The sequence below is a fragment of the Atractosteus spatula genome, chromosome 12, assembly GCF_055471065.1.
Source record: "Atractosteus spatula isolate fAtrSpa1 chromosome 12, fAtrSpa1.hap1, whole genome shotgun sequence".
Lineage (NCBI taxonomy): Eukaryota > Metazoa > Chordata > Actinopteri > Semionotiformes > Lepisosteidae > Atractosteus > Atractosteus spatula.
Genome location: NC_142717.1, coordinates 43,039,053 through 43,066,813, shown reverse-complemented (window position 1 = coordinate 43,066,813; position 27,761 = coordinate 43,039,053). Strand labels below are relative to the sequence as shown.

Below are 27,761 nucleotides of genomic sequence, written 5' to 3'. Positions count from 1 at the left end.
CACACAGACTGCAGGTTGAGCGCCCCCTACTGGCCTCACTATCACCTCTTCCAGCAACAACCTTGGTTTGTCCCAGGAGGTCTCCCCTCCAGGTACTGACCAGGCTCACACCTGCTGACCTTCAGTGGGCTGCCAGTTGTGAGTTGCAGGGTGATATGGCTGCTGGCGACATTGTAATATGATCATGTTGTAATATGATAAAATTTGGATCCGTATCACTGCTCAGTATGAGACTGCATGTCACAGCTACTGGATTACGCAATGTCTTCTCTTCTTCAGTCATGTAAGGGGAGGAAATGCAATGATTAAAAAACACAAAAGGAAAACAACCAGAAAGGCCTTCAGTGGCAAGTGTCACTACAAGAGGTGTTAGAAATCTTTAAAAACAAGATGACCAACAATCGTCAGAACCTGAAAGATGGCAGATCGCCTGCAGCTGTTTTGGGATCTAAAAGTTCTGTTCACAGGCTAAACGAAACAATATGATCGACTACTAAATGTCCCGAAGGGAGATGAGAGTAGCTGCCTCCTGTGAGAGCAGGCAGTTTTGATTCTGGGTCGCTTTGTGTGGTCCGCTTTGTGTGTAAAGAATAAATTACATTGTACGAAATAAATCCTAAGTATTATTTGGCTTGTCCATCTGATGTAAATTGCAAGGGGCAGTGTCTGTCTTGCATTCCCTAATGAGCCACCCAGGCTCCAAAGACACAGTGGAAGTATATATAAAAAATAAAAAGGAAAAAATGCAAGCTAACAGCAAACTTAAAATTGAAGACACAAAACTCCTTGGAAATAAAAGCCTGGGCGTTTCATTCACATACAGTACACTATCCCTGCAGATTGAAACTGAGGTGTATATTTTAAATTAAATTGGTAAAAAGGACTTTTTATGTGTATTCTGGAATCATGTTTCTAATTTGAGAAGAATCCCAGTGCGTGAGAGAGTCCAGAAAGCGAGTGTGACCAAAGAACAGAGATGATGCACTGTAAACCTCAGGAGAACAGAGGTGGCAGCTGTAGCTCAGCTGAAATACCACAGGTGAAAGCAGAATACAAACGTCTGAAGAACTCAAAGGCATCGAGTCATCGGGTCTTTCTGGGTCAAAGAAAAGGCATCGGATTTTGAAACTGATAGCCACAAACTACAGCTGTACTAAAAAACATTAAAAAGCATTAACTAGGATAATTTTGCTGTGCATTTTGAACAGAAATTGAAACCAGATAATCCGTGCTCAGTTAATAGCATTATGGTAAATGTTTAAGCTGATAACAAAAGATGGCATGCTGCAATTCACCAATGGCCTGTGCATCCATGTATGTTTTCAATAAAGTAAAATGATGGAAAATTCAAGACATCCTTTTACTCCCTTTTGTCTGCAGTTCTGCACTGAGAGGCTCCTTTTCATACAGCTGTTTGTGGAGCAGTGTGTGAGCTGTACAGCTCTGTGTCTGCTGCTCTGAACGAGATTAGCCATGAACCACAACATGATTAGCCTTCTCTCGGAATTAGACAATAAATGCTGGTGTCCTGCAGGATGAAGTCGGAATTGAAAGAAACACCATGTTAGTGAACACTTAGGTATACAGTATAAACAGGTGAGGCATCCTGGATGAATGGAGTTTTCTTATATTCTCTTTCTCTTGGCTCAATTCAAAATATTTACTTTTATCCACTAGTTGAATGCTTTCTATCTATAGTTATTCTGCAAGAAATACCATAACTGCAAACTTTGATCTATTATAGCATTAAGCTGGGAAGCATTTTGAAATGAGAGTCAAGCAAATCGTTACTGAATAAGGTGCCAGCATTTCTTGAGACTTCAAAATAAAGAAGAACTACATGTCTGCTCGCATTACATCTTAAATTGTCATTTGATAGTGAAAATAAAAGCAGAAATAGGAGTTTAATATCAAATAAGTAAGCTAATTTCGTGTACTGTAAATCATGAGTTCTTTCAAAGTTTATATTAAAATGAAACTAAATGACACAAGAACAGCAGTAGAGTGGGTTTCAACATGTCATAATCAGAGCGTCTGTGAAATGTGGTATTCTTGTTCAAACCTGGTAAGCAATTCATCTGTAAAAACTGTAAAAGCCAATACCTCAAAAAAACAGCTAAGACAAAAGACCAGAGTAGAGGCAGTCACCCTTCCTCATGCTGTCTGGGCTCATGACTTATAATTAGAAAGGAGGATTCTCTTTCTGGCTTGGACACTTCAAAAGCCTTCCCTATCAATCAGTGCACTAACAGTAAGAGCAGGTTTCATTGCTGGTCAAACTGTTACTGATAGGTCTTCAATTTGATTGTCAAAAGAGAAGGAATGCCTTTGAGTTACTTCTAAATTACTAGAGTTCTCCCACTTCTTTCCTGCTAAAGAAGTTTTGTTTTCTTAACTTGTATATGTTTTATTTGAGCTAAATCAAATACTTTTTTGCACTTTTAAAAGCCACGGTATATGTGCTTATTTATTCTAAAATATGATTAACTTGGTAATATTTTTAAACACCTGTGTTTTTAGTAGAGTGAAAATAAACTTTTCATTTCTTAAATGCTTTTTCTTAACAAAAATTAAGAAAATTATAAGCTCCTTAAATGATTCATATTTCTATGCAGATGACAGAACATGAATGCAATCTACCACATAACTGCTGTAAATTATATAATGTCTTAACTTATTTCTCTGCTGGTAAAAATAACACATTATTGTCAGCAGAACTTGGAAAAATATAACTTATAACACAAACTTAGAGACACATGCACATAAACACATTTAAATATGAACAGGCAGCTCTTTATCTACAGTACTGCACTTTTTTAAACTGGTACCGAAATGGTTTCAGTAAAGCTTATGGGAAACACCCGTGGAGACAGGAATTACATTGAACATTAAATTTTGATTCTGGCCGGTATCCAGCTCTGTAGCTCATTCTGCTGCTTACATTATATGAAACGTTGGTGCTGAGATGAGAAATGTGTTGGTGTGGCTCCGCACTAACAGCAGGCGGTGCGAACTCACCTCTGTGTCATTATTTAGGTTCCACAGATCCAAGCGGCCCATCCCATCCACACACGCAAAGAGTGCAGGATGCACTGGTGACCACATGACGTCGTAGACATAGTCAGCATTGTCTTCAAAGGAGTAAAGTGGCTTGTTGTGCTGTAAGGCGGAGAGAGCATTGAAGACTTTGTGGCGCTACTGCAGCCTAAGGCTGTCTGGCAAGTCTAATTAAAAACTTTGCACATTTTGCAAAGTGTCATAAAACCCAGGAGATGAAAGTCCTGCAAAGGTGTACTGTAACTTTAATGTAGCAGCTGTCGTGTGCAGAAGGAATAAAAAGACAAGAAGAGAAAGAAAGAAGAAAAGAAAGAAAGAGCCCCCAGAATGCCAGAGTATTGCTCAACAATTTCCAGACAGGTAGAGGAAATACACTTCAGGGCTGCCTGCTCTAATGCACAAATGCCTTACACTGCGGTCCAGGATGACAGGAGTTATGAGATTCTGCAAGTAAATAACAGTGCGAGAAGGGAATTCAGCCTGGAATCTTCACCACATTAGATACAGACTGCCATCTAGAGAACATTCTGAACAGCGCAAAACATAAGAACATAAAATGGATACAAACAGTAGAAGGCCATTCTAATTGATAATGAGGCTCCTATCCACCCATTTCTTGAGAGAGTATTAGTTTTAACAACATGGCTGGGTATCTTATTCCATAATTCTCTTACTTTTTGTGCCTTCTGTTCGCACTTGAAACTTTAAATCCATAAAGTCCATAACGCTAGCTTTATCAATGCCTTTGAGGATTTTGAAAACTTCCCAGTTCCTTCTCTCTTTTCTCTGTTCTCTGCTCAGGACTAAAAAGATTCTGTTCCTTCAGCCTCTCAGTGTGGGGCATTGCTTTAAACCTGGGGATGTGTCTGGTGGCTCCTTTCTGGATGGATTCTAGAGAAATATCTTTTTTGTAATGTAGTGACATCTCACACAACCACCTAAAAGGCTGCCTGAGCAAACTTATATCAATCCTGCTTTCACCAACATTAAAGACATTTTAATTAAGTGCTTAAAGGCAGATTAAGGTCTTAGAGCAGAAAGCAATGCACCAGCTGGACAGACAATGATCTGTCAAACACTTGGAAAATTTTCACAACCTCTGAGACAAGCTTTCATATTTTATCTCATTTGGCTGACACTATCTTCAACATTTTGAATCAAAAACACTTAATATTCCAACACTTTTTTAAAGTTTTTTCATTTCCCTTACTTATCTAGGGGTGTCTTCAATAGTACAATACAGTTTATTCATAGTTTATACCACTTAAATTAAAAGCAAATGTTTATGCAGCATGATTTGAACAAATATATCTTGTTTTGCGATAAGCAGCAGCATTCAACTGATTCAGCTGCAGGTGGAGTTTATAAAGGTGTAATTTATTCAAAATAGTTAAAAGAATAGAGGCAAGATTGGCAAATTGGACTACACCTAAAGTAAACTGCATTTACTTTGCAATAGGTGTTATGATGGTGTTAAATTGAGATAAATGAAAGACTTAAAGTCATATTTCTGTGCTCTCTCTTGGGTACAGTATGTGTACTCTGTCTTCTGTGCAGGGCAATGGATCACCAATGGCTGTGCCCTACATGGTTCCGCTCTTACTTTTTGGTACTCATACAGTATATAGTTACTTATACATTCAGTGCTAATTGGACACTACAAACTCTTGAGCGCTACTCTTGGAGACGTCTCCTTTGCGTTTAGTTTCTGCATGTTATAAAGGTACAGAAGGATTTCCAGGAAGTTCATTTGACTACTTCAGTAGCCCTCTGCATTTTCCTGGGAAGTGCAAACCACAGCTTTTGGGGAACTCTTCTCTATGTTTCAACTGTTCAACTGTAGATTTATCTGCTTCATTTTTATTACATATTTATTACACATTTGCAATATTTCATCAGATTCTCCTTCTTCTGCCAATAAAACACTGCAGGTTTCTCCCTATTCGCTAGCTACTGGGATCCTCAATCCCCTGAGAGCTTCATGTCTTCCTGTCTGACTGACTGCCGAGATCAGTACAGCTGGCTCCCATCACTACATGTACAGCTTCTACATAACACAGCAGCCTGGATGAATGATCGTGACGGTGTTTGCATTTGCATAGTACTTTGCATGCCAAAGGATCTTGGAGCACGTGACATACACAATGGGAATCACTTCATTCACCAATGTAGTGCAGCAGCCCCAGGGCACAGCAGCTCAGGTAGAGAAATGAGAAACTATTTCACCAGCTGAATTAAACACAGCATTTAAGTAGGCCAAATTGTGCAAGACCAAAGGGGAATTTTTCCAGGAATCTAGTGGTATCATCACTAGTCTGATGGATGGTGTCATGGGATCTGAAATGATCAAGAACTCAGGACCTTGGTTTAACATCTCAACCAGAGGATGGCACCTCCTACAGCACTGATTTGGAAATTATGGCCCCGAGCAAAGAGGTCCACCAGTTGTTCCACAAGCATCATTTACAGGAGGAGCTGCAATGTTTTTATATGTTTAAATGGATTTCGTTACAGCTCTTCCATCCCAGTATTGACCAGCCTTGCCAGGGTCACTATGGTGCTGCTTCAAATGGATAAATGTCCTTGAAATGGCCTCAGCTATGTAGTGATTTCAGTTACTCTCTGAATTCATTCTGTGACAATATTCTTATAAAAGTTTTTTTTTTTACGTTTTATAATATATTGCTGTCTGTGTTTTCACAGCATTTCTAACAGCAGCTGGGAATCTGTTCTGTCCCGAGTACATTCCTCCTCAGTCTGTGCTTGGAAAGGCTGATCCAATTTGGAGTTTCAAACCAGCCTCACCTCTCTAAAACTAAGTGAGCCAGATTCCATCCTGGAATGGACCCAGCCTGTGACAAATGCAAACAAACACCTGCTTCTTTTTTCCATATGTCTTCCACTTGTACTGTGCTGACTCTTTCTCTGATGTGCTCACCATACCCATTGATCACTCACAGAAGGAGTCTTAATCTTGGATTCTCCAATTCTGTCCTTATTTCAACTGCTGGGCAACTGTTAGGAAGAAGTATCCTTGGGGACTGAACTTCAGGATATTACTGTATCCTGAAGTTCCTGAACTGTACATGTGACTCTGTATTGAATAAAGTGGTTGCAAAATGAATAAATAGTTTTTTTTGCACACAGTCCCTTAAAATTGTTCATTAATTTAACAAACATCAAATGATTTGTTCCTTTGTTCCTTCAACAACCATTCTTTTAGGCAGTTAACTGGTAGTCCAATGGTACAGTATTTACAAAACAACCAAAGTTCAACACAAATATAACTCTCTGACAGCACTGGTAATCTGTAATTTTTATTTCTTGAGCATTTCTTCCGCGCAATATGTGAGAATCTAGAAATGCGTGCATTACTTCGTTAAACCCAATTATTATGGTTACTGTTAATTTGCAGCTGAGCAGCCAGAAGATTTTTAAATCCTTAAGGCGCCACAAATGAAGTTGCTTATTATCCGCAAGAAGGAATTCAAATACATTTGCAGGCTTTGACTAGTGTCTGAGGAATCAAAAGGCAATAATGGTGTCAGCAATCCTACTGCCTCAAAAGCAGAATTTTCACTGTTTAATCTGTCGATTTTCATAAGTCATGCTTTTCAGAATTGCATGCAAACAGGTTCAGAAATAAACTATTTAGAGGTTTCACCTATAAAGTATTATTCCATCCATTCATTTTATAACCACTTTATCCAATTCAGGAAGGAAGGATACATGCAAACGTCCTGACAGGAGGCCAGTCCATCACAGGGCACACGTAGACACATGGGCCAATAAAGCTACCAGCATGTCTTAGTACCATGGGAGGAAACCCACGTGAACACAGGGAGAACATACAAGGTCCACACAGACAGCACCCCAGGAATTGGGCCCAGGGAGCAATGCTGACTACTGCTTCACTGTGCCGCCCTGATGCCTATTACTAAAACACCCATTTAAAGATATTTATATACTGTATATATTTACCAGCTCCATAGAAACACACTACATACAGACTTGTGGTGGCGTTGCAAACCGTTTCATTATTCTTGGACACGAGAGGCAATCAATGTCATAGTACCTGAGTGAGTGAAGAGTTTTGCTGAACTTAAAGAAGTCCTCTTCACTATCAGAACTTTTTTTCTAAAAAATAAATGGAAGATTTCTTCTAAGACAGCGACTTCATTATTTAATAAAAGAAACCAAAAAAGTCACTAATTCTAGCTCATTACAATTTCCTTTTTTCCCCATTTAATTTAGGACAAAAGAAAGATAAGATGGACATAAAAATTATTTATTGTATTTACAGAGCAATGTTCATCCCAGAGTGCATCACTCAAAAGAGGGGACTCATTCCGTCGCCCTCTGAAGTGCAGAATTCGGGATATTCATTATTTTCTTTATGAAGTATCTCACAAAGTAACATAAATTCCCTTTTTTTAGTACTGTGCTTTTTAAAACTGTATAAAAATACACTCTGGCTGTTGTCTTATTCATGGTTTGCCTCTGTGACTTCAAACTGTCTAAATTCAACAATTGCTTATGAAATATATGTTTATGAAAGAAGCCTGTAAATATTTGTCAAAAAGTAATTGTTAGTCTGATTGGGAATGCTACAAATGAATGCAAGTGTATGTATAGGTTTCTGTTGGCCCTGATACAGAGAGCTGCAGGAAAAACATTTTTGAAAAGAAATAGACTTTCTTTTTGCAATGCTTACTGAATGGAATCAAATTTGTAATCATACACAGAAGCTACTGTATTATTCAGATTGTATTTTCTTTTCATTTTTAATACATTCTGATACACTTTTCCAATAGCTTTCATAAATTTTGATTTAATGCATAACAAATGTTACTCGTTGCGATCTCTTTCTGCAAAACCTGGCACATTCAGAACCTTTGACTGTGTCAAAAAATAAACATTAACTGGATAATGTTTGAAAGCTAAGCTCGTGCATTTAGAGTGACTTTCAATTTCACACCAAACTCAATATTTTTATAGCCGCAACGTTTTGCAGAGTTTTAAATGACGTTTTATGCGTGTTGGGGTTTCGGCAAATGGAAGGATCTTTGTCATTAAAAAAATACATGTATAAACTTTCCAAGATTGAGGAACGGTGGGCAAATGTCAACATCTGGCACGCAATGAGACAATGTCAAATAAGCAGAAGTCAATCAGAGAAGGTGTGTGCTGCACTGCAAGCCATGTCTGCAGATACAGGGAAGATTACATTCTTGTGGTTTCTTTCTTAGGAAGCGAATTCTTTTTGGGTGAGTATGAAAATGAAGCTGAGCACTACTGTGCTGATAGTTGGTTAGGGGGTTTACGACTCTGTGCCTAAATCGGGACAGTGGGACACAGAAGACACCTTGCTGTTACAGACAGTGTATGCCACTTGGCAATGCTTCAAAGATGCATGATAACTATGCCAGGGATTCCCAATCCGGTTCCTGGAAGCCCCCACATCAGCTTCTTGTTCCAGCCGAGCACCCAGTTACACAACGGAACCCTTAACTGACTTAATAATAGGATGAATTTGAGCTGTTTCACTGTTTTCAGCTCTAAAACATGTTGACGTTTGCTTTTTAACTCTTGCATTTCCTAAGTAGAATAAAATTCCAGACTTCTGAATTTTGAAAAACAGAAAAGTTGCAAATGTTCCAATCAAGCAATTTGTTAGCTCAATTAAAGATCCAATTAGGTCATTGAGCTGAGCTGGAATGAAAACAAGCAGGTGTGTGGTTTTACTGGAGCCAGGATTGGGAATTCCTGGCAAGTATTACTGACAGTCAGTCTAAGATTTTACTCAATCCTTCTGTCAAGCCTGAGCATCCTTTATTTCAGGTTAAAGAAGACAACCCTGAGTAGGTCATCTTCTGGTATTAATGTACACTTTGCCCAGGTAATCAAAAATGCATTAGAACACCCTGATAAATTCAATAATGAAGTAGAACTGAGAAATAGGAATGAATAGGAGAAAGGGTTATGGTTTGGTTAGTGTGTCTTGCTTCACACATTTTACAATATTTTATTTTAATCATTCTAGCATTCTACTAAGAAAAATTATATTTATCGTAAATAATTAATTGAGGTCCATAAAAAATGATGGTCACATTTGCTTATATGCCTACATATTCTTCTATGCAAAATGCATTAGGAATTTGTCTTTGCATACCCCAGCTTGCTGTCCATGAGACACACAGACAGGGAGAGAAGCTTGTGGTCAGAACGCAGGGTCAGCCATTTATACGGCTAACATACGGTAACATGCATCTTCAAAGTCAGAGAGCTCTGCACACAATGGTCATTGACCTCCACAAGCTGGAGGATGGAGAGGAACAGATTTTGCTCTGTACAATGCTTTTGCTGACCTCATTAAATAAATCCATCCATCCATTTTGTAACTGTTTTATCCAATAAAGGGTCACAGGGGAGCTGGAGCCTATCCTGGCAAGCCATGGGCACAAGGCAGGATACACCCTGAAAAGGATGCCAGTCCATCACAGGGCAGACACAGACATGCACACACTCACACCAGGGCCACACAGGGACAACATACAGTACTGTACAGATACAGTAGCACCCCAGGAATTGTCATGATTGTAATCCCTCCTCTTAAGGGCGCTCCGACCCGACCCTTTCGTATTTTAGTTGATTATGTGCACCTGCCTCTTGTTTTGTCCCACTATTTCAGCCTGGCGCTCTCGCTATTCCTGGCTCAACAGTGGGAGATGGACGCCCGGAAGCCCGCCTACCAGCAGGTCCAGGAGAGACCCAACGGCACAGGCTTCATCCTGACCGTCTGAGTCCGGGGCTCGGAGTGCCTGGCTTCGTTACCCTGGTTTTATTCCCTGTCCTTGTTCCGGATCCTATTCCGGATTTTAACCTTGTTTGTCTCGTCTTGGATGGATTCCCCGCTTATGGACTGTCTGAACTTTTTTGCCATCGCCACGCCCTCCGAGCACCAGATCACCGTAGTCACTCCCCCGTCTGTCAACCTGTCCTGATCCTCTTTGTCTCCTCCCCTGATGTCCTTCTCTACTTACTTCTGGATTATACCATCTGCATAGGGTCCTGAACTACGCTTTACGGGAGCCTGGACAGGAATTGAACCCAGATTCCAGAGCTGCCAGGCAGCAACGCTAGCCACTACGCCACCTTGCCACCCCAATCCATAAATCACTGTTAGATGTTTTTGTGTTGCTATTTCATGGGGGATATTAATAAATCAAGACGCCACGGTCTACATAGTGAAATGCACAATGAATGATTTACGTTACATGTGTTCAAATAATGTATTTATTCCCATTCGCGTTAATAGCCTTGTAAAATTTCACATAAATGCCTCTCATTGTACTATAGGAAAATTTTTTAAGTTGTGTATGAAAACAAATGCCAAGAAACTGTTGCCTCTATATCTTGTTCGCTTTTACTCTGTTGTCAGTTCACAGGAATGGACTCTGTGAATCAAAGAATACAGATAGAATACAGACTGTCAGCGCACACAATTTTTTCATTATCAGAGCAATACATAAGAAGTTGTAAATAATAACATGTAAAGGTATGTTCCTCTCTTCTTGCATGATACAAAAAAGAAGTCTAAATCAATTTAAACTCACAAATATGACAAAAACAGAAACACTATTTTTGATTCGCATACGCTTGTGCCACTCCCACAAAATGGATAGAAAAGCTTGTGTCCAACCTCTCAGTATGCGTCATTTTGAAAATCAGGCTAACTTTCACCAAGTGTCCCAATTCAGTTTAATGGAGTGATAAGAGACAGATATCCAGCAGATTAAACATACTCCATTCATCGGTTTTCTTACAGATACCTTGCAGTCAGGTTTAATGTTTTGGGTGATACTTATAAAATGTAGTTTAATTCAATTCAAGTATGTTTATTCCTTGCCATGAGTGCAAGGACAGTATCGTTCTAATCGTCATCTTGAAAGAAAACAAGATTGTGCTTTCTGTCGCGACCTCCGGCTAGATCCACCCTAACAAACCCACAGTTGTTTTTTTTTTTTCTTCAGTGGAAGAGAGCCAGACCTCTGTCTCCAGGGGTAAAGGGCAAAAACAGAGAGTGGTGTCTGTACAAGCTCCCCCGCCCTCCTCTCAGTGTGGTTTGAGCCTCTGACAAGAACTCAGCCCTCCTTCCTTCCTCTATCACTGGATACAGCTCATAAATAGCAGCCCAACCACACACATTTATACAAATGCAAAGTCACGGTGTACAGTATGTATTCTTCGTCAGCTGGTTTCTAACCAGGGATTGGTGATTTATATTCTTCGGTGTAGGAGACACCGCACCTTGTTCAATACACACTCCAAACTATTACTCAGTGCTTCTTTCTCATGGGAGCAAATGACTGTATTTTTTAATCATTCACCCATACAGAGATTAGACATAAGTAAATTTTAAAGACACCCACAAGCTATGTTTAATGTGACAAAAAGAGCTGACAAAGCCTGAAAAGCAGGAACACTTTCTGTTAATGTCATAAAGGAACTTTTACCAGAACCATATCCTGATAAGGCTCTGCAGGACAAGCAGGTGCAAGTGACAGATGACCAAGAGTGAGACAGTCATACTGCATATACAGTATATCACTGTACCTGTATATATAAAACAGTGTGGGAGGGTATGTGCAATACAGAGATTATTCTTTACAATGTCATGACAAACTAGTTCACTGTGGCACAGATAAATAATCTCCTTTGATGCTTCAGTAACAAAGGGTACAAGCTTTACATATAGTATGCTGTAATACAGGTAATAATCCTGAACTGTTTTCATTGTTAAAATAATTAATATAGTTCATAAAGAAATATAGAGGATTAATACCTAATAATGAACAAATCTGAATTTGTCAAATGACTAGTTCTCCAAATTTGTTATCGATAGTATGGATTTCAAAATAAGCCAGCTTTAAGAAAAGTAGGAAATTAATACAGTAGTTTGGTCACCAGTCTTTTAATAGTGCCAGATAAAATATATTTTAGGAAATTATTGAATTCATTAGGCAACTTAGAGGACTATTCAGCCACATCTGTCACAAGTGTCTTTGGTTTTCAGATGCAGCAAACCTGATACAGTAGATCTTGATGAGGTTACCATGTGTATTTTTTTAACTCTTTACTTTTAAATATCAGCAATATTACCTCAGCTGCTTCTCTTACCTTCGTGGTCCAAAGCTTGACGGTCCAGTCAAAGGATGACGTTACGAAGAGGTGTGAGAAATCAATTGGGCCAACCGCATTGTGACAACTGATGCCAGTCACAGGCCCCTGGTGACCTTCGAACATCTCCCCAATGCCAGCCTTACTGAAAACAAAAAAGGCAAACAAGCTGGTCCTTTTTCAGCTGTAAAAAAGACATTGTATCCCATCGCCATTTTTTACCATGTATACAGTATATGGCAGTTTTTAATCAATAAAGATTTGGTTTAATATACAGATGTCTGCTTCTGTAACGTGAGTTACAGGAGACAACCAGGAATGTGCAAGTGTTTAACCTAATGCAACTTATTTTGCATGATTTTTATTATTTGTTTCAAACAGACTCCTACCGACTTGCATACTGTACCTCACTAAGACACTACTCACAGTGGGTTAGCTGAAAAAAACAAGTTGTGATACTTTTTAATATTTATCTACAACTGTCTGCTCATTTTTTAAGAGCAAGAGAATACTGCATTGCTTTATAATACTCAGACAGACTGTTGGGGTTATTATACCCACCATCCCGAATGTTTGTTTAAGTGCCATTTGGAGTATGCAGCAGACTCTCGGTCTACCTGGTGTGTGCCACTCACCTGCCATGTCGAGAAGCAGTATAAACTGTGCCCTCTTCACTCCCCACTACAAAGTTGTTCACATCTCCTGTTGGAAAGGCCATGCCAGTCACCGCCACGGGCTTAGACTTGTTGTACACCAGCTCCATGCTTTCCTGATAACATTTACACCCCAAAAAACAATCAATGCTTTTGAGCTGTACCCACATCTTTAAGACAGCTGAAACAAACGCCTTGCCAAGACCCTCTTCTACATTTGCTCATTTTGTGCATTCTGCCTGAATCTTGGGTATTATGTTATGTATCCTTAGTTTGATGTTTGTCACACTAAAAAACGAAAAAGATCTATCCTTCAGTTCTTTTACCTTGCCAGGCGTCGTGTCTGCTGATACAGTGCCCCGCTGTTACTTAACAATAAAGCACAGTTCCCACAGCATCTCATACAACGTAAAAGTCAAGACTTTTAGTAATACCACAAAAGCACATTAAACTAATCATACTCTTCTAAATTACACAAATTGCATATAATCATTGCAAAATAAGAGTAGTGTGAAGATGTGGGTAGATTTTCTTAGAGATTATGTAACATTAAAAAAGATCTCTTTATTCTAATCATGTAAGGTAAAACAAAAAAAAATTGTTGCCAAACCTACAAAATGGAGATGAATAACTAACCTGGGGCTGTGAGAGCATGTCCAGGCTCCAGGAACACATCTTACCGTCTGTGGAAACTGTGATCAGATTGTTGGCATTCTGGGTTCCCACCACATTCACACAATACACTGGGTGCTTGGGAAGTAAACACAAAATCACATCCAAACGTGTTCTGATACAGCATACACATATTCAATCTCTCACATTAGTATTTACCTTCATACCTCTTTCTTAGCATCAACATTAAGATTCTAATACAATGTGTTTATATGATCTTGTTGTAGTATTTAATGATTTGGTGAATGTTTTGATACTCCTATTGCTCTACCGAACATCAGCTATTACTTCGTCAGGCATGCTACAAATATATATTCTATAAACCAATATAGATTCATCTGACTTGCTAAGAACTTCCAAATAACATTTCCTTAAATGCAGCACTCAAACTGAGCCCTGGATGAATAGTTACTTCTATTATTCATTACATGATCATATTAGCAAGTAACGGTTCTTGTATACACAATATAGCAAAGCACAGTCTTGCAGATAGTCTTTCATTGTTATAGCTATGGGAATAAAAGCAAACAGTTGCACGTACGGTCTATAAGGTTGCAAAAGCACATAATTGCAGACATGCACATCTAATTTAGCGTAGTTTCTGCAGTGGTATGTGTGCCCATTATCAATGAAGAATGAGTCTTCTGTTCTCTTACAGTGTGAGCAGCAGCTGACAAGGGTGTTCTCTGCACTGGGGTCCTCCTGTGACTGCGATTATCCCACAGCACTATCTGCCCAGAGTAAGTGCCCCCAACCACCAGGTTGGGATGAAATCGCGCAAACCCGACAGACATTACTGATGACTGCAATGAGAGAAAAAGGGGAATGCACAGTCTGAGAAAGAGACAGAGATAATTGCTACACCTCCTACTTCAATTCAGATTACTGGGTGATTACGAAGCTTTGGTAAACTAAGAAATGTTGTTTTTTATCATTTCAGTGTCTTCTTGTCTTTTTTATTTATTTTATTATACTATAGTTCACACATCCTTTTATGATTTTATTTTTTTAATGTTCAGGATATCCCTCACCACCCTTTGATTATATACCAATCTAACTCAGATACAGCTTCGAGTATCTCTCTTTGAGAACTGTCCTTTCTCCTTTCCTTTCTCCTTGTGTTTCCTCTTCCCCCTCAAAGTTATGGAAGTAACGATTGTTTCTTTACTTTAACTTGTCCGATTTGGGGGAGGGTATTAAAGAGGAATTAATATGTGGGTGCGATTTATTTCCAGTGTGTCCACATCAGCTGTAAACTCAATGGCCTCCTCTCATTTGTGACTTTCTGAATAGAGTTATATCTTACACCTTAATAACATGTCTGGAACAAGATAACCAGTCCTGTTACTGAAGACGATACCCTAGCTTCTTTCAGGAAACAGTTGGATGAGATCACCGGATCAATGGCTAGAGAGGCCCAAAGGCTTCCTCTCATTTGTAACCTTTCTAATGTTCTCAAAACGGTGTGATGTTCACATGGATTTATATTAGGACCACTGCTCTTCTTCAATCTTGATACTTGGGATTGTTAGTAAACCAGTCACGTTCACAAAATGAACCTGAAACAGTTAGAAAAGATAAGCAAATATTGTAGAAACTGCAATAGAAATTCAACATTAATTAGTTAAGTGGAATCCAAGTAAAAAATATGAAACAGGAAACACCGGATTTGAAGAAGCTGCTTATGAAAAATACTTAGACGGACACATTGTCTGAGTCTTCTTTGATCAGGGGTCTGCAAAGTACATCACAGGCGCCATGAGTGTCACGCAAGATGATTTTGATTGGCACACGCCAAGAAATAGTATAATTAACTGTGAAGAAACTATGTAGAAATAACACTACATGCCATGCTTGACTGCTTTATCAATCTATTAGCTAATGAAGTTACCTAATGAAGGCTCTTTGACACAGAAAGCAAAATGATTCTATTGGTTTGTTTAGCACATAATTTTAACTAGGCCAGCCTTCTACTTTGATTGGCATGATTTGATTGGCACAACAGGAGAATAAACAGCAAAGATGTTTGTTAATCATTTTTAGGAAAGAGTAACTGACATAACAAAAAAATATTTTGTGACAACTGACACTGTTATGGTCGGAAACCAGAAGGATTGTGCAAAGATCATTAATGATCGAACTGGCCACCCAGTGGTAAATTTGTATTGTATTATTCTTCAAGAAAATCTTTGTGCCAAGGTTTCGAATTTTGAGCTCAATAACATGAAGACCGCAGTGGTGATTTTCTTGCTGCTGGATTTGCCTTGATACACAGAGGGTTTCAAACTGCTTGAGAAAATGGACAGTCCATATAAGGACATTCTGTCAATGTTTGCTGGCAAAGCAGTAGAACGGTTTTAGCATTTTGTGGATCGTTTTGCAATCAAGACATTTTTGTCAGAAAAAGATCAAGTGGATGTTTCTTACATCAACTCACATCTTAAATGAACTCTACCGCCTGCAGGGTGCAAACCAAACTCTCATCAGTCATTTTGAAAAATGGAAGGCATTTCTTGTGAAACTTATAATTTTGGGGGGGACATGGATACCCCAATTTTCTGTTCTTCAAGAAATTTCAAAACACTGCACAAATAGTGTTGCTGAGATTGTAATGAACATCCAAGAATGCAAATCAGAATTTTCGGTCAGATTTCAGGATTTCCAGCATTTTGGCCCAACGTTTTCCTATCAAACCAGACAATGCTGTTACTATGGATGTGTATTTGACAGTGTTTCACTGAATGGGTGTCAAAGATTTCAAAACGCAGCTAACTGAATTACAATGATCAGACATATGGGCTTCAAAGTTTGGTGATCTGCGATGCCCCAGGATACCAATATAGATCACAGGGTCCCTATCGTGACATGTCAGAATTCCCTGACTGTAAAATCTGACTATTTGAAGATTCGCTGCTCTCAATATTTGGATCTAAATACTTTTGTGAAAAGATATTTTAACATTTAAAATCAGCAAAGGAAAGGATCACCCTAAATGGTAAGATCTGAATATTAATTCATGAGACTGCTAAAGTGTATGTAAGACTATTACTGGTGTTAAACAACTATCTTGGCGTGTCACTTTCAAGAGGTTACCAAATCCCTGTTCTATACCATATAAACAAACTATAAAAATGGCACACTGGATAGTAGATATCTAGTCAAAAACACAATTGACAATCAAAGGACAGACACCGCCGACATAGTCTCACAGCCAGGCAGCTATGAGGAGTCACTGCTGAGCAGCAAGGATGCAGTGCCAATCTAAGCCAATCCCAGCAACAGCCAGACGATGCTGCAGCCTGGATTCAAGCATACAGCTTTAAAGCTGTGGAACACAGCCTGTGTCTTCAGTAGTGGCTTTGTCAAATTAATTAATTTTGAAGTGCTCTGTATGTGAAAACTGAAATATAATGTAAAAGTAAAAAACTGTCAACACAATATTATTCACGGTGTAATCATTATATAGTTGCTATTATGTACTAAACTGTCCTTTGTAACTGTGTCAAACACAGAAGTAACTGGGAAGTGATCAGAGAGCATTTTTATTCCTTCCATTCTTGGCCATAAAACTCTGATCCCCTGCAGAAAGGCAGAAAGGATGGCACATTAATCCACAACACCATCTGCTGCCAAGCCATGATCCCAACAATTCATTTTTAAAGTGACTGGAAAACAAACCAGATCGAAAGAAAACATGCTTCTTTCTTTTCTTTGCTTCTGAAAATACGACTTCTAAAACGAGTACAAAACAGCCTCAGATGTCTGGTGGTTTAAAGGATTCTCAAAATAAACTAAACTCTGGGTTAAAAATAAAGTCTTGTGTTAGTGATCAAAAAATCATGGAGAAGTTTATTTATGTGTTACATATAGAAATCTGGTTTAGGTTTTAATGTGTTGAGCGATAAAAGTCCACCAGTATAATGTCAGCAAAAAATATGGAAAAGATGTTTGATGGTCAAACCAAAAATATTCAAAAATGAATGACTGATTACCCAGAACAAAATCACTAAAAGCTTCTAATATGACAACTTGTGAGGGGAAATATGGAAAGACTGTGGTATTGGTCAGAATACATATCATAGAATATAGATTAAATTATACTTCCAACGCAGTAGGAGGTAATAATCCTATTATTAAATGAATTAGATTGTCATTGTTTTAGGTATGTTTTAATGTTTAAAAACATTACCTACAGAAGATGAAAATATAATGTATTTAATAAGGTTTAGTGTTATTTCAAAAAAAGAAAGCATGTTATACTTGAGCTTAACTTTAAATCAAAATCTGCTTTCAAAACGTTTTGTGAAAATAAAAGTATGCCCTGGCAGCTGTTAGCAATGGAAGATAATCCAGTCACATTTATTTTAACTTCAGATGTGCCTTCACCCATGTAACTTCACTTCTACACAAGTTCAATTCTTTACTATAACGCAACACATATTTTGACAAGCAACTCGATTTCAAGTTTTACACCTCAAACCAGCTGCTGCCGTTACTAAACGTCCAGAGCTCTCGCGTCTCTCCCCTGCAGCACTCAGAACTGGGAGTTTTCTGAGCAGGTGAAACTAGACAACACAGCTTACATTTCAGTGGCCTGACCTAACAGCAAAGCAAGTCAGGGTGGAAACATACACTCCTGTGCTCAAAAACAGATGGGTGGCAAGGTCTAAATAAAATCCAACTTTGGGATGGGACATCCACAACTATTAGAATTATGTTTGTTTCTTAGAACAACAAATACACATATAGTGTATTTTGTATTCATATGTTTTGAAGTGGCATTTCTTGAGTTTTGCATACAATTGTAAACCATAATGTTGCTTTTAGTGTTGATGGTTGTTGTAATATGTTTTTTGTTTATTAATCTTTGTTAGAAAAAATAAATACAAATGTTATTCACAAAAAAATCCAAGAAAGGTCTCTAGTCTTCCTACAATGTATATACATAGACTTGATCTACCAGATTTTTACCAGTCTTTTTTTGCTTCTTTGTGAGTTTCTGTAAGTGGTGGGCATACCCGTCTTTGGTTGTGCACAACATCTACCGTTCTTACTCTTTGCTTGTTTTGGTTAAACAGAAATAGACCTCTCATGAGGTGTAAAAGGGAGAAGATAGCTCTGGGTTCCTCTGGTGTCATACTGTACACCTCTCACAACGGCGTATATCTTAATCGAATCTGTACTGCAAACTAGGTTTGGGGTGATGCACTGACAATAAGTATACAGTAGCAATGTCTCTGTCACATTTCAGGTTTTTCGAATCTAATTTCTGCAGCAGGAGCGATGGCACCCGAGCATCGTCCTCTTGGAAGCTGAGACTGTGCTGCCTTGTGAATTAACATGCCTTTAGCAGGGCTCTGTGCCAAATTCAGCCCTGAAGACTCCTCTTCACATGGTGTGATGGTCCTCATCCAAACCTTGTTTTGGCCACTATTACGCTAAGCTTGCTTACCTGCTGACAGTCCACCACGATGCACTGCCTGTTTACTGTGACTGGTGCTCTGATCACTACTGCTCCACCAGAGCAGAGTAAATACATCTCTGACTAATGGAGATAGAATGCTGATGAAATTAAGTGTAAGGCAAGTGTAAGTCCTGAAAATGTCAAGTTTTATGTTTTGAAATAACCGCAGCCTCAAGATTACACCATATACTGTAACCACAATAGTAACCGTGTGGGTAATGGAAAAGAACATGGCAACTGTAATCGGAGGGAGACCTTATTTTAAGTCTTCTATATCTACATAAACTATTGCTAATAATTCTAACAATCACCATCACCATAAGAATAAGAAAAAGGAGATTATGTTAATCAAAAAGTAACATAAAATATCACTTTTTGCCATTTTGCACAATGTCCATTGTAAGAAATGTAAACCATGTTCTCAGGTCACGCAAACCACTCTTCTTTTAGAAATTCTGCAGTTGTGTGTTTTATGATCTTTTTTCAAGCAGATCTTCCAAAATGTTTTGAGGACAGCCACATGAAAGCAAGACGCAGAAAGACAGACTAACGACTGCTTTACAGAAAGCTAACTGGCACTGCTGCACCAGTTAAACTAATCTGGCCTACTACAGCCTGTGCGAGAAAGCCACAAAGCGTTTTTACGACGGCCATTGAAACAGAATTTACAGTGTGCTCACCACCCCCAAAAAACGGGCAACAAACACTTGCTTTCTTTTTTTGAAAGGTTAATACGTGCACAGAACGTTTAATGACTATAACCTTAGTAATGTCTTAAATTTATATTAAGACTTCATAGCTGAAATAAAAAAATACTGTGTTCTTTCATTTTAGAGGTAACAAAATCACAAAAAGTGATAACAATACTCTGGTCATATAGTGAAAAAGAAAGAGAAAGGAGTGTGTTATTTTAATATGGTCAACCGTTACATGGAAGAAAATAATCTCAAATTCATCAATGTTTTCAGAACATCTTGGTGTCACTTGAGATTCCTCAGGCTAACAATGATAATGTGAGCCAGAGAAACAGCCAGTCCTCTTTCTGATTTCACAGCTCTTTAAATACAAGCTCCAATGACACGATAGCCTCCAGCTGAAGCAAGCTACTGGAGTTCGATAATTCAGTCCCTAAGGCATCTTTTCAGACTTTTGCCAAAATAAAATTAGGTTACTTGCAGTATTAAAATAGATTGGCTGTGACTCAAAATTCTGTGGTAAATGCAAAAGTATAACAGGAGGTAATTCAGTCAAATCTATGCTATAAGAGACCTAAATGATTTTTTTTTTTACCATTTACTACAATGGGGCTGTTCAGTGCGTATCTCTCTGTTGTATCCTACCAGCATAGGCAAATATATTCTCCCCAACACACCTGCCACAGATCATGCACTTCGGCTTTGACAGATCTGTGTGTTTGTAAGTCATAACAGTTACAGTAACTTGTTAAAATGTTTCACCCAGACTCTTAGGATATGATGAGAATAAAGTACAGTTTAATTCACCAACAAACTCGCAGGGCACTTGCAGCTATAAACTCAGTGGAGTGGCAGTGCTTCTACAGACTTACAAAATTCTGTGTGGCATTTTCTGTAGCCTATCATTATTATATTAGGCATGATATATTTGATTAAAATTGGTGTTCAATTAAACAACTTCTTTGACCTGTAATATGTCTTTATTCTAGTTTTAAACATACATTAATTTAAGTGCTTATTTGAATAATCTGAATGCAGAATGTATTTTTGTAATTGAAGCTTACATTTTCATTTCATGGTTCAATGTGCAATATAAACACACTAAAAGCTCAATAATAAGCAACTAATAATAATAAGATAATAAGAATACAGTTAATTTTCTTTGTCAGACTTCAATTGAACTGTTCTACTGATTTTTAAAATGTATCTTCTGTATAAAAAGATATGGTACAGACATACAGCATAATGTGCATTGTGGTCTACTGTAAGTATAAAATTTAAGTATTCTTAAAAGTATTATCTAAATATTATTAAAAGATTTTACCAAAACAATGTACTATCTGATACAGCAAATATACATTTTCTTATTATTGCATAAAGAAAACTTTGCTGTAAGTCTGACATTAGTATTTCTATTAAAATAAAAATTGCCTGGAACTGGAAAAAGAAAAATATATTATTTAACCCAATCAAATTCTTGCAATGGGAAGCTGAATGTAAAAATGATTAAATCAATCTTTACTGTCTTGTTCAGTTTTTGTTTTTGCGTTTATATGCCTGGAACTAAATATGGAGAACAAACACTATTTTAAAAGCTATCTGAAAACATAAATGGTAGTGGCAGAAATGATCATGAAAAGGGAAGTATTCTGTACAGAATAATACACAGGCTCAAACCCTAATGAAAGACAGAATTGGGAAGCAGATTAAGGAAGAGATCACTTCATCCTTTGCCACTTTTTTGTTCAAAATTTTAAGCCCATTTGTCAGAGAAGGAGTTATTGTATAACAGTATATTCAACAAATGGAGATCCAAAAACTCCTTCATAGTTACCACTTTCATATGTTTTTCAGTATTTGTTATCAGAACCAGATGCAGAGAACAGCTTTCCAATGGCATTTCATTTATGACACCCTGTGGATTTTGTCACTCTTTGTGGTTCTGGCACGACACATGTAATACCATATCTGCCTTTCATGAAAATCCCTCTGCATACAACCAGTCCTGCAGCCTTCAAAGCATTTAAAAACATTTCAAGCTTTTCACTTCGTATCTAACAACGGGCAAAGAGCGTCCTAGGATTTATTTAGAAAAAGTCACTGCATAGTCTGTTTTCATTACCCAGTAACTTCAATATCAAAGCTAGGAAAGTAAACACAGACATCCAGACCATAAATGAAGCTCAGCATCCAGAGCAGAATAACTAAAAATATTTAATTCGGTACAGCAATCAGAAAAGAATTCATTGTATAAACTGTTAATTTGAAAATGTTGTTTTGGGAATGATTAGGTTTCCTGGCTTACCCCTGTTTCTGTTTTGAAAAATCCCTGCTTTCCTCAAAGTACAAGGCTTACATTATACTTAATCATAATGGTTCACATTTAAATATAAGTTTTTTATCACAACAGGCTCTTGTGAGCTTTACCAAAGTGAGTGGACCCACATCATCCAATGCTGAAGTGCAGCATCCATGAAGTTACCATTATATACCAGTGGTCACAATGTACAGTGATCGGGCAGAAAACTGAGAAAGTACTGTACGTCACCAATTGAATTAAGAGGGCAATTTAGGTAGGCAAAAATGGGTAAGACCCCCATAAGGAAATAAACCAAGAACACAGGGTTAACACCTCTGCTCTTATGAACAGGACTGGGGCATTGGGCTATGCAAATTCTGGTCCAGAGTTCAGAGTGCCACCTACTGGTCCATCAACACCAGCTGCTAGTTTTGCCAGGTTTTCTATTTTATTTAGCGGGCTCCCATCCCAGTAATGACCAAGACCATCTTTGCTGAACTTTTGAAATCTGACAAGATCAGGCTACACAGTAGGAACGCTGCGGTTATTTTTTTCAACAAATCAAATACAGACCCTGAAGCTGGTGTACAATTTATTATTTCAGGTATGGTCAATTTTTGTTTCATTTTCTGCAGAAAAAAAAACATCTGTCCATAATTAAATTTGAACTGTACGGTTACTTTCAAATGTTGTCATATTTAAAGTTGAAGGTAAAAAAGTATTTGAAAACTGTTTAATCAACGCATTTTACAAATTATTTAGGATCAGAAGATAATTGTATGCGTTATTGGCTATTCCTACACATAGCCTCTAATTAGATAGTTTACTTAATTATAATTGTCAAATTATCAGTTATGTATTTGGTAAACATTTCTATTGATCACCTTGAACCAAAAGACACATACTGCATATATCACTAGTTCTTGTAGCTACTAATAAAAAGGTTATATTAAAAAACCTTCAACTCCTGAACAGTGGACTAATACAGTGAATGAGATTCACTGTATATAATGGAAAATATAACATTTTCTCTCAATGTGCAGTCAGAAAGATTTAACAAGTACTGTTTAACCTGGAAAAAAATGATGTCCCCATTAAGACCTGATTTGACTTTCTGAAGTAAAATTGCATAATATTTCTGTGCAGACCTTTAGTCCTTTCTGCATTTTTTCAATACTGATTAAACTAATGTAGATTTGAAGTAATTATGATTCTGTATTTAACCCCCCTGTCTATGCTGACATAATGTAAACAGTTCTAAGGTAACCTAGCCTAGATAGTGTCTGGGTGGTATGATGCATATTCCACAACTTAATTCAGTAGTTCAGTTAGATTCTAAAAATGCAGAGAGAGATGAGATATGCAAAGTGTATCTGACGCAGCTCGCCTGGCTGAGGGAATTGGCACCCCTCTCAGTATTGTCAGGAATGAGCCAGGGAGCTGCAGCAGGGGTGTGGATGGGGTGGGTGGAAGGTATACGAGCGCTACAGGAGTCTCGGGTGCGAGTCTTACTGTATATACTGTACGTAGCCAAGCAGAAATGTTCTAGATTAGGTTCCAACAGTCCTCCCGAATTTCTGTTATAACTCCATTTATACTCTAAACTGTACACAGAGGGAAAAGTAAACTTCTAATGATCTGTGCTTCTCTATCGTTTTAGCTCCAGCTTGTTTCAAAAGAACCTTGTTCTTCCTAATCCATTTGGTATATCACTGTGTGAGCTGTGGCTTGAAATTCAATATGTGAGGGAATCTACAGAGACAGATTCATTTACTCTGCAGACAATTCAAACCACTTTAACACACACAGTCCATTACATTAATTCTGTGAACTTTTAAACTTCTCTTTTGCAGTTCAACTGATTTAGGGTTGCTGTAGCTAAGTGGTTTAATATTTATGCAACTATTAAACTGTTCGAAAAACAATGCTTGTTTACAAACTATTAGCATTTATGAGTTTGAAGTAGATTGTGTAGATTCTAAATACTGTATTGTCTTATTTGAAAGTGTCATGATTGTAAACTCAGACATCAACAAAATGTGATAAATACCAAGTCTGAATAACACACCTGGGGCTAAACATGTCTAGCAAAGACTTCAGAGCCAAACTGATATTGAAATATTATAGAGCAGGAGTCAGATGTGCAAGGTGACCTCTACATTATAAACAAGAAAATGAAATATGTAATTTTAAATTCTAATAAAAATATACAGAATACTAAGCCCTGCTTTAATGAATTATACACATTCTCCTAACTGGCATTAGCAAGAGAATGTAATACAAATATAAACAACTTATTTTTTGTACAGGACAAAATTTAATAACACAAACAAAATGTAATAACACAAGCTAGCAGTGCGCGCTCAGGCTGACATACTGTGTGTCGTTTCTACAGACTACATTTCTTACCACCAGGACCGAAACTTATAATGGTGTGAAGTCAGCTCCTGTAAGCCTTCCTAAGTACGGCAAGTAAGCTAACACAGCTTCACATGAGTCACATCGCCTGCTGAAAGGGCTGTGAACAAAGTTGCTTTACATCATCACTCAGCGAGTCAGAGAAATGGAGCATCTCAGTGAAAGCACCTGTGGATGCCTGGAAAGCATTGAGATGGCCACTGAACGTCGCAAACATCGCAGGCTGCAGAACACCAGAATTGTTTTGCAAAGTTATAGTCAGCAGATAGAGACATTCATAGAGTGACAGAGATACAGTCTGGTTACGTGCCTTTTTCAGAGAATTGGGAAAACAAATATTGCTCTGTTTTTAGAAACAAGCAATTTACGCACTGTAAGTGAATCTTTTTCATTTAATAGGCACAAACTACTACAGTATATATGGGAGTGAATCTGCACAAAATGCAAGACAATAATCACATTTACTCATAGAAAGTACGCACATATATTTTCGTCGTTGACTGCATAATATCCACATGGCTTCTAGCTTTCTGGTATTGAAACGCTAAACTGGAGCTTTTTATTAAAAAAAACATTAATAAAATAACTTGGATGATGATCCAATCTGACAGAACAGCAGCATTAGTTGAATTGCAGTGTTGTATTGATGTGGCCCAAGCCAGCCCACTTAAGAAGCACAGCAATGTTACCAATATACCCAGTGTGCATGACTGAGGCAGTGAGCACAGAGCAGCCGATACAGTATATCTAGATGGTGATGAGCAGACATTGACCACACCAGCCTCAGCAGTACAGGGCTGTGAAGGCATGACAGTCTTCATGGTTTGTGGCTGTCACTAGAGATGGTTTGAGAGAGAGAAAATACACAGCGCATGAAAGAATCTTTGTGGTGCAATCTGGAAAAGTATTCAAAAAAGCAAAATCCACTGCAACTTGCCAAGAAGCGAACACATATGATTGAAGAAGTACTATAAATGTTCTGGCTCCATATACCCCCGAAAACTGCGGTTTTCAGTTAAATCATAGAACATGCTCGTACATTAAGGGTCATCCGATCCCCAGGATAACAAGAAAGGAATGGCTGTGTTTACAATAGACCCAAAGCATAACAATATCTTTAAAGACATAGAATGCTTTTATGTTTCTCCCCCAAAAAGTGTCAGCAGTCCGCTGAGTGATCACAAACTGATATCTTTTTCCTGACAAATGCAAGACGATACCAAAGGAGCCATTGAGGACGGTAAGTCTGTAAGGTGCTGTTCATTTTAAAATCGCTGTCATTTTACCACACATTTTTCATGCAGATGTTTGCAGTTCTGCCCCTGCCTTGGGACCAGTCGAGATATTAGTTGTAGCCTGGCTATATTTTTACAGAATTAACTGGAGGAGGCTGAGTCAGAGGCTGCAGCTGGAGACTCTGAGCCAGTCTGAGTTTACTTTTTCAGTAAACCTACACAAAGTTATTAGACAGCCTACTCTTTATTTACTGATTTATTTAGGTGAAGCGCCCCTAACTATGTTAAAATATTTCCCTGTATACTAAGGTGGAACATACGACAGTGTCCCCTGAATCTTATTTTTCAACTATAAAATGTAGATTTAACACTTAATATTGTATAAGCTTTAAGAGCATGGCCACTGTCATACACTCAAATATACTTCAGATCAACAAGGATATTGCTCCAGGAGAATAGCAGATGTTGTGAATATTAAGGCAAAATTATTCATGCACAAGGCCAGAGAATTTCACTGGTAACTCAAGAAAAATATCTCATCAATCATTTTGTTCAAGCCTGGATAAAGGGGTTTGTGTGGTGGTTTAAAAAATATTCCAAAGTGTAGTAATGCACATGGCAGAAGATAGTCAGACTTTTACTCTACGTAATTCATGAATATACAGTACAGAGGAGAAAGCAACTCGCACACTTTCCATAATATTTTCATAACTTAAGGGTGGCCTGTAAGTGTATTTTTCCATCTAAATTAGCAGTTTAATGGATGATATAATAGTGCCCACTTTTTTATCAGATGTGATCTTTGAGTTGCAGCTCATTTTTATACAAAATCTCCTTAGAGAGATGCAGCGCATACTGTAGGTTACAGACTGTGAGGAAATGTATCATTTGACAGAGTAGTCTTTGCATGCACTTGAAGTCTGTGTCTTAGAGATTAGGCATAGGAAGTACAACACATGCAATTGAAAATCCATGTGGGTGGGCAAGCATATGTGGCTGTCTGGATTAGGAAGTGGTAGACCACATTTTTTATTACAAAAATGTCTTTATAATATCATACTCATGGGAGTACGCCAGCCCTTTCACAAGCTGATAGTGTCTCAAAGTTGCTTACTTGCTTGTTCTCTTTTAATTTGGCTAGAGCCTTCCATAATTAGTGTGCAAAGTAATCCCAGATATTTTCCTTTGACGTGCAAAATGCCCATTTCGTCTCACGATTCCTTCTTTTCATTTCGTTGTCCAATGTTTTACTTTTAAGTTATTGTTTAGAACTCTTGTCTCAGCTTCAGCAGCACCCAAATGGCTCGTATCTGGCTGAAAAGCATCTGATAAGCAGCGATGCCAGTGTTAATGGAGCGTTAAGAAGTACAGTAAGTGACAGCTCCATGTGTAAGTGTGCGTAGCTGAAATGGAAAGTCATGTAAGAGTAGGTTTACAATATGAAACCTTAATATTAATTAACTTAGTATATGAGATTATTATTACAGGATCAAGAATTAAGTTTTATTTTCCCAGAATTAATTTATTTTCTGTACAGTAGGAATGAGAACCATTATTCAAGACCACTGGCTAATGTCTCAGCATTTATATCAACGTTGAAATGTATTTTAAATAATTTGGCTTTACCTGGCAATGGAATATATACTCTGGAGTGGTTTTCTTGAATTTCATATTCCAGACTAACGCAACCCCATCAGGCTCATGTGGGGCATCTTCATTATTATTATAAGAAGCCACCAACAGCTCAGGATACTGGGAATAGGGAACAAAAGAACATTGAAATGTTGCAATAAAATATTCATTTTTTTTAAATGTATATGCTATCTAACCTTCTAGCAGAAGCAAATTATTTTCACTGAAAAAGATACTGAATTTTTTTAAGGCTTTAAAATAAATTAAAAAAACTTCGACAATTAGTGAAAGGCAATTTTTGCTCATACCTGTGGAGACCAGTCCAGGCAAGTGACAACACGGTGCTTGGACCAGTGTTCATCATAAAACAAGCGGCTGAAGGAGAGATTGGATCCCGCCTGAATGTCCCTAAACATTTCAAATAAAATAAAAGCATCTGAGAAACCTGATCTCCAG

General features: G+C 37.9%; 1 protein-coding gene across 7 annotated transcripts in view; it reads right to left on the bottom strand.

Moving 5' to 3' along the window:
- The window catches only part of dync1i1a (dynein cytoplasmic 1 intermediate chain 1a), an 80,948-nt gene that overhangs the window by 5,484 nt on the left and 47,703 nt on the right, over positions 1–27,761 (bottom strand). For all 7 annotated transcript variants that reach the window (XM_088928464.1, XM_088928461.1, XM_088928457.1 and 4 more), the window contains 7 exons: positions 27,614–27,713; positions 27,300–27,425; positions 14,219–14,365; positions 13,527–13,640; positions 12,873–13,006; positions 12,238–12,382; positions 3,019–3,159 (listed from right to left, as the gene is read on the bottom strand). In XM_088928464.1, coding sequence (XP_088784590.1) covers positions 3,019–3,159; positions 12,238–12,382; positions 12,873–13,006; positions 13,527–13,640; positions 14,219–14,365; positions 27,300–27,425; positions 27,614–27,713 — 907 coding nt within the window. The remainder of the gene's footprint in view (positions 1–3,018; positions 3,160–12,237; positions 12,383–12,872; positions 13,007–13,526; positions 13,641–14,218; positions 14,366–27,299; positions 27,426–27,613; positions 27,714–27,761) is intronic.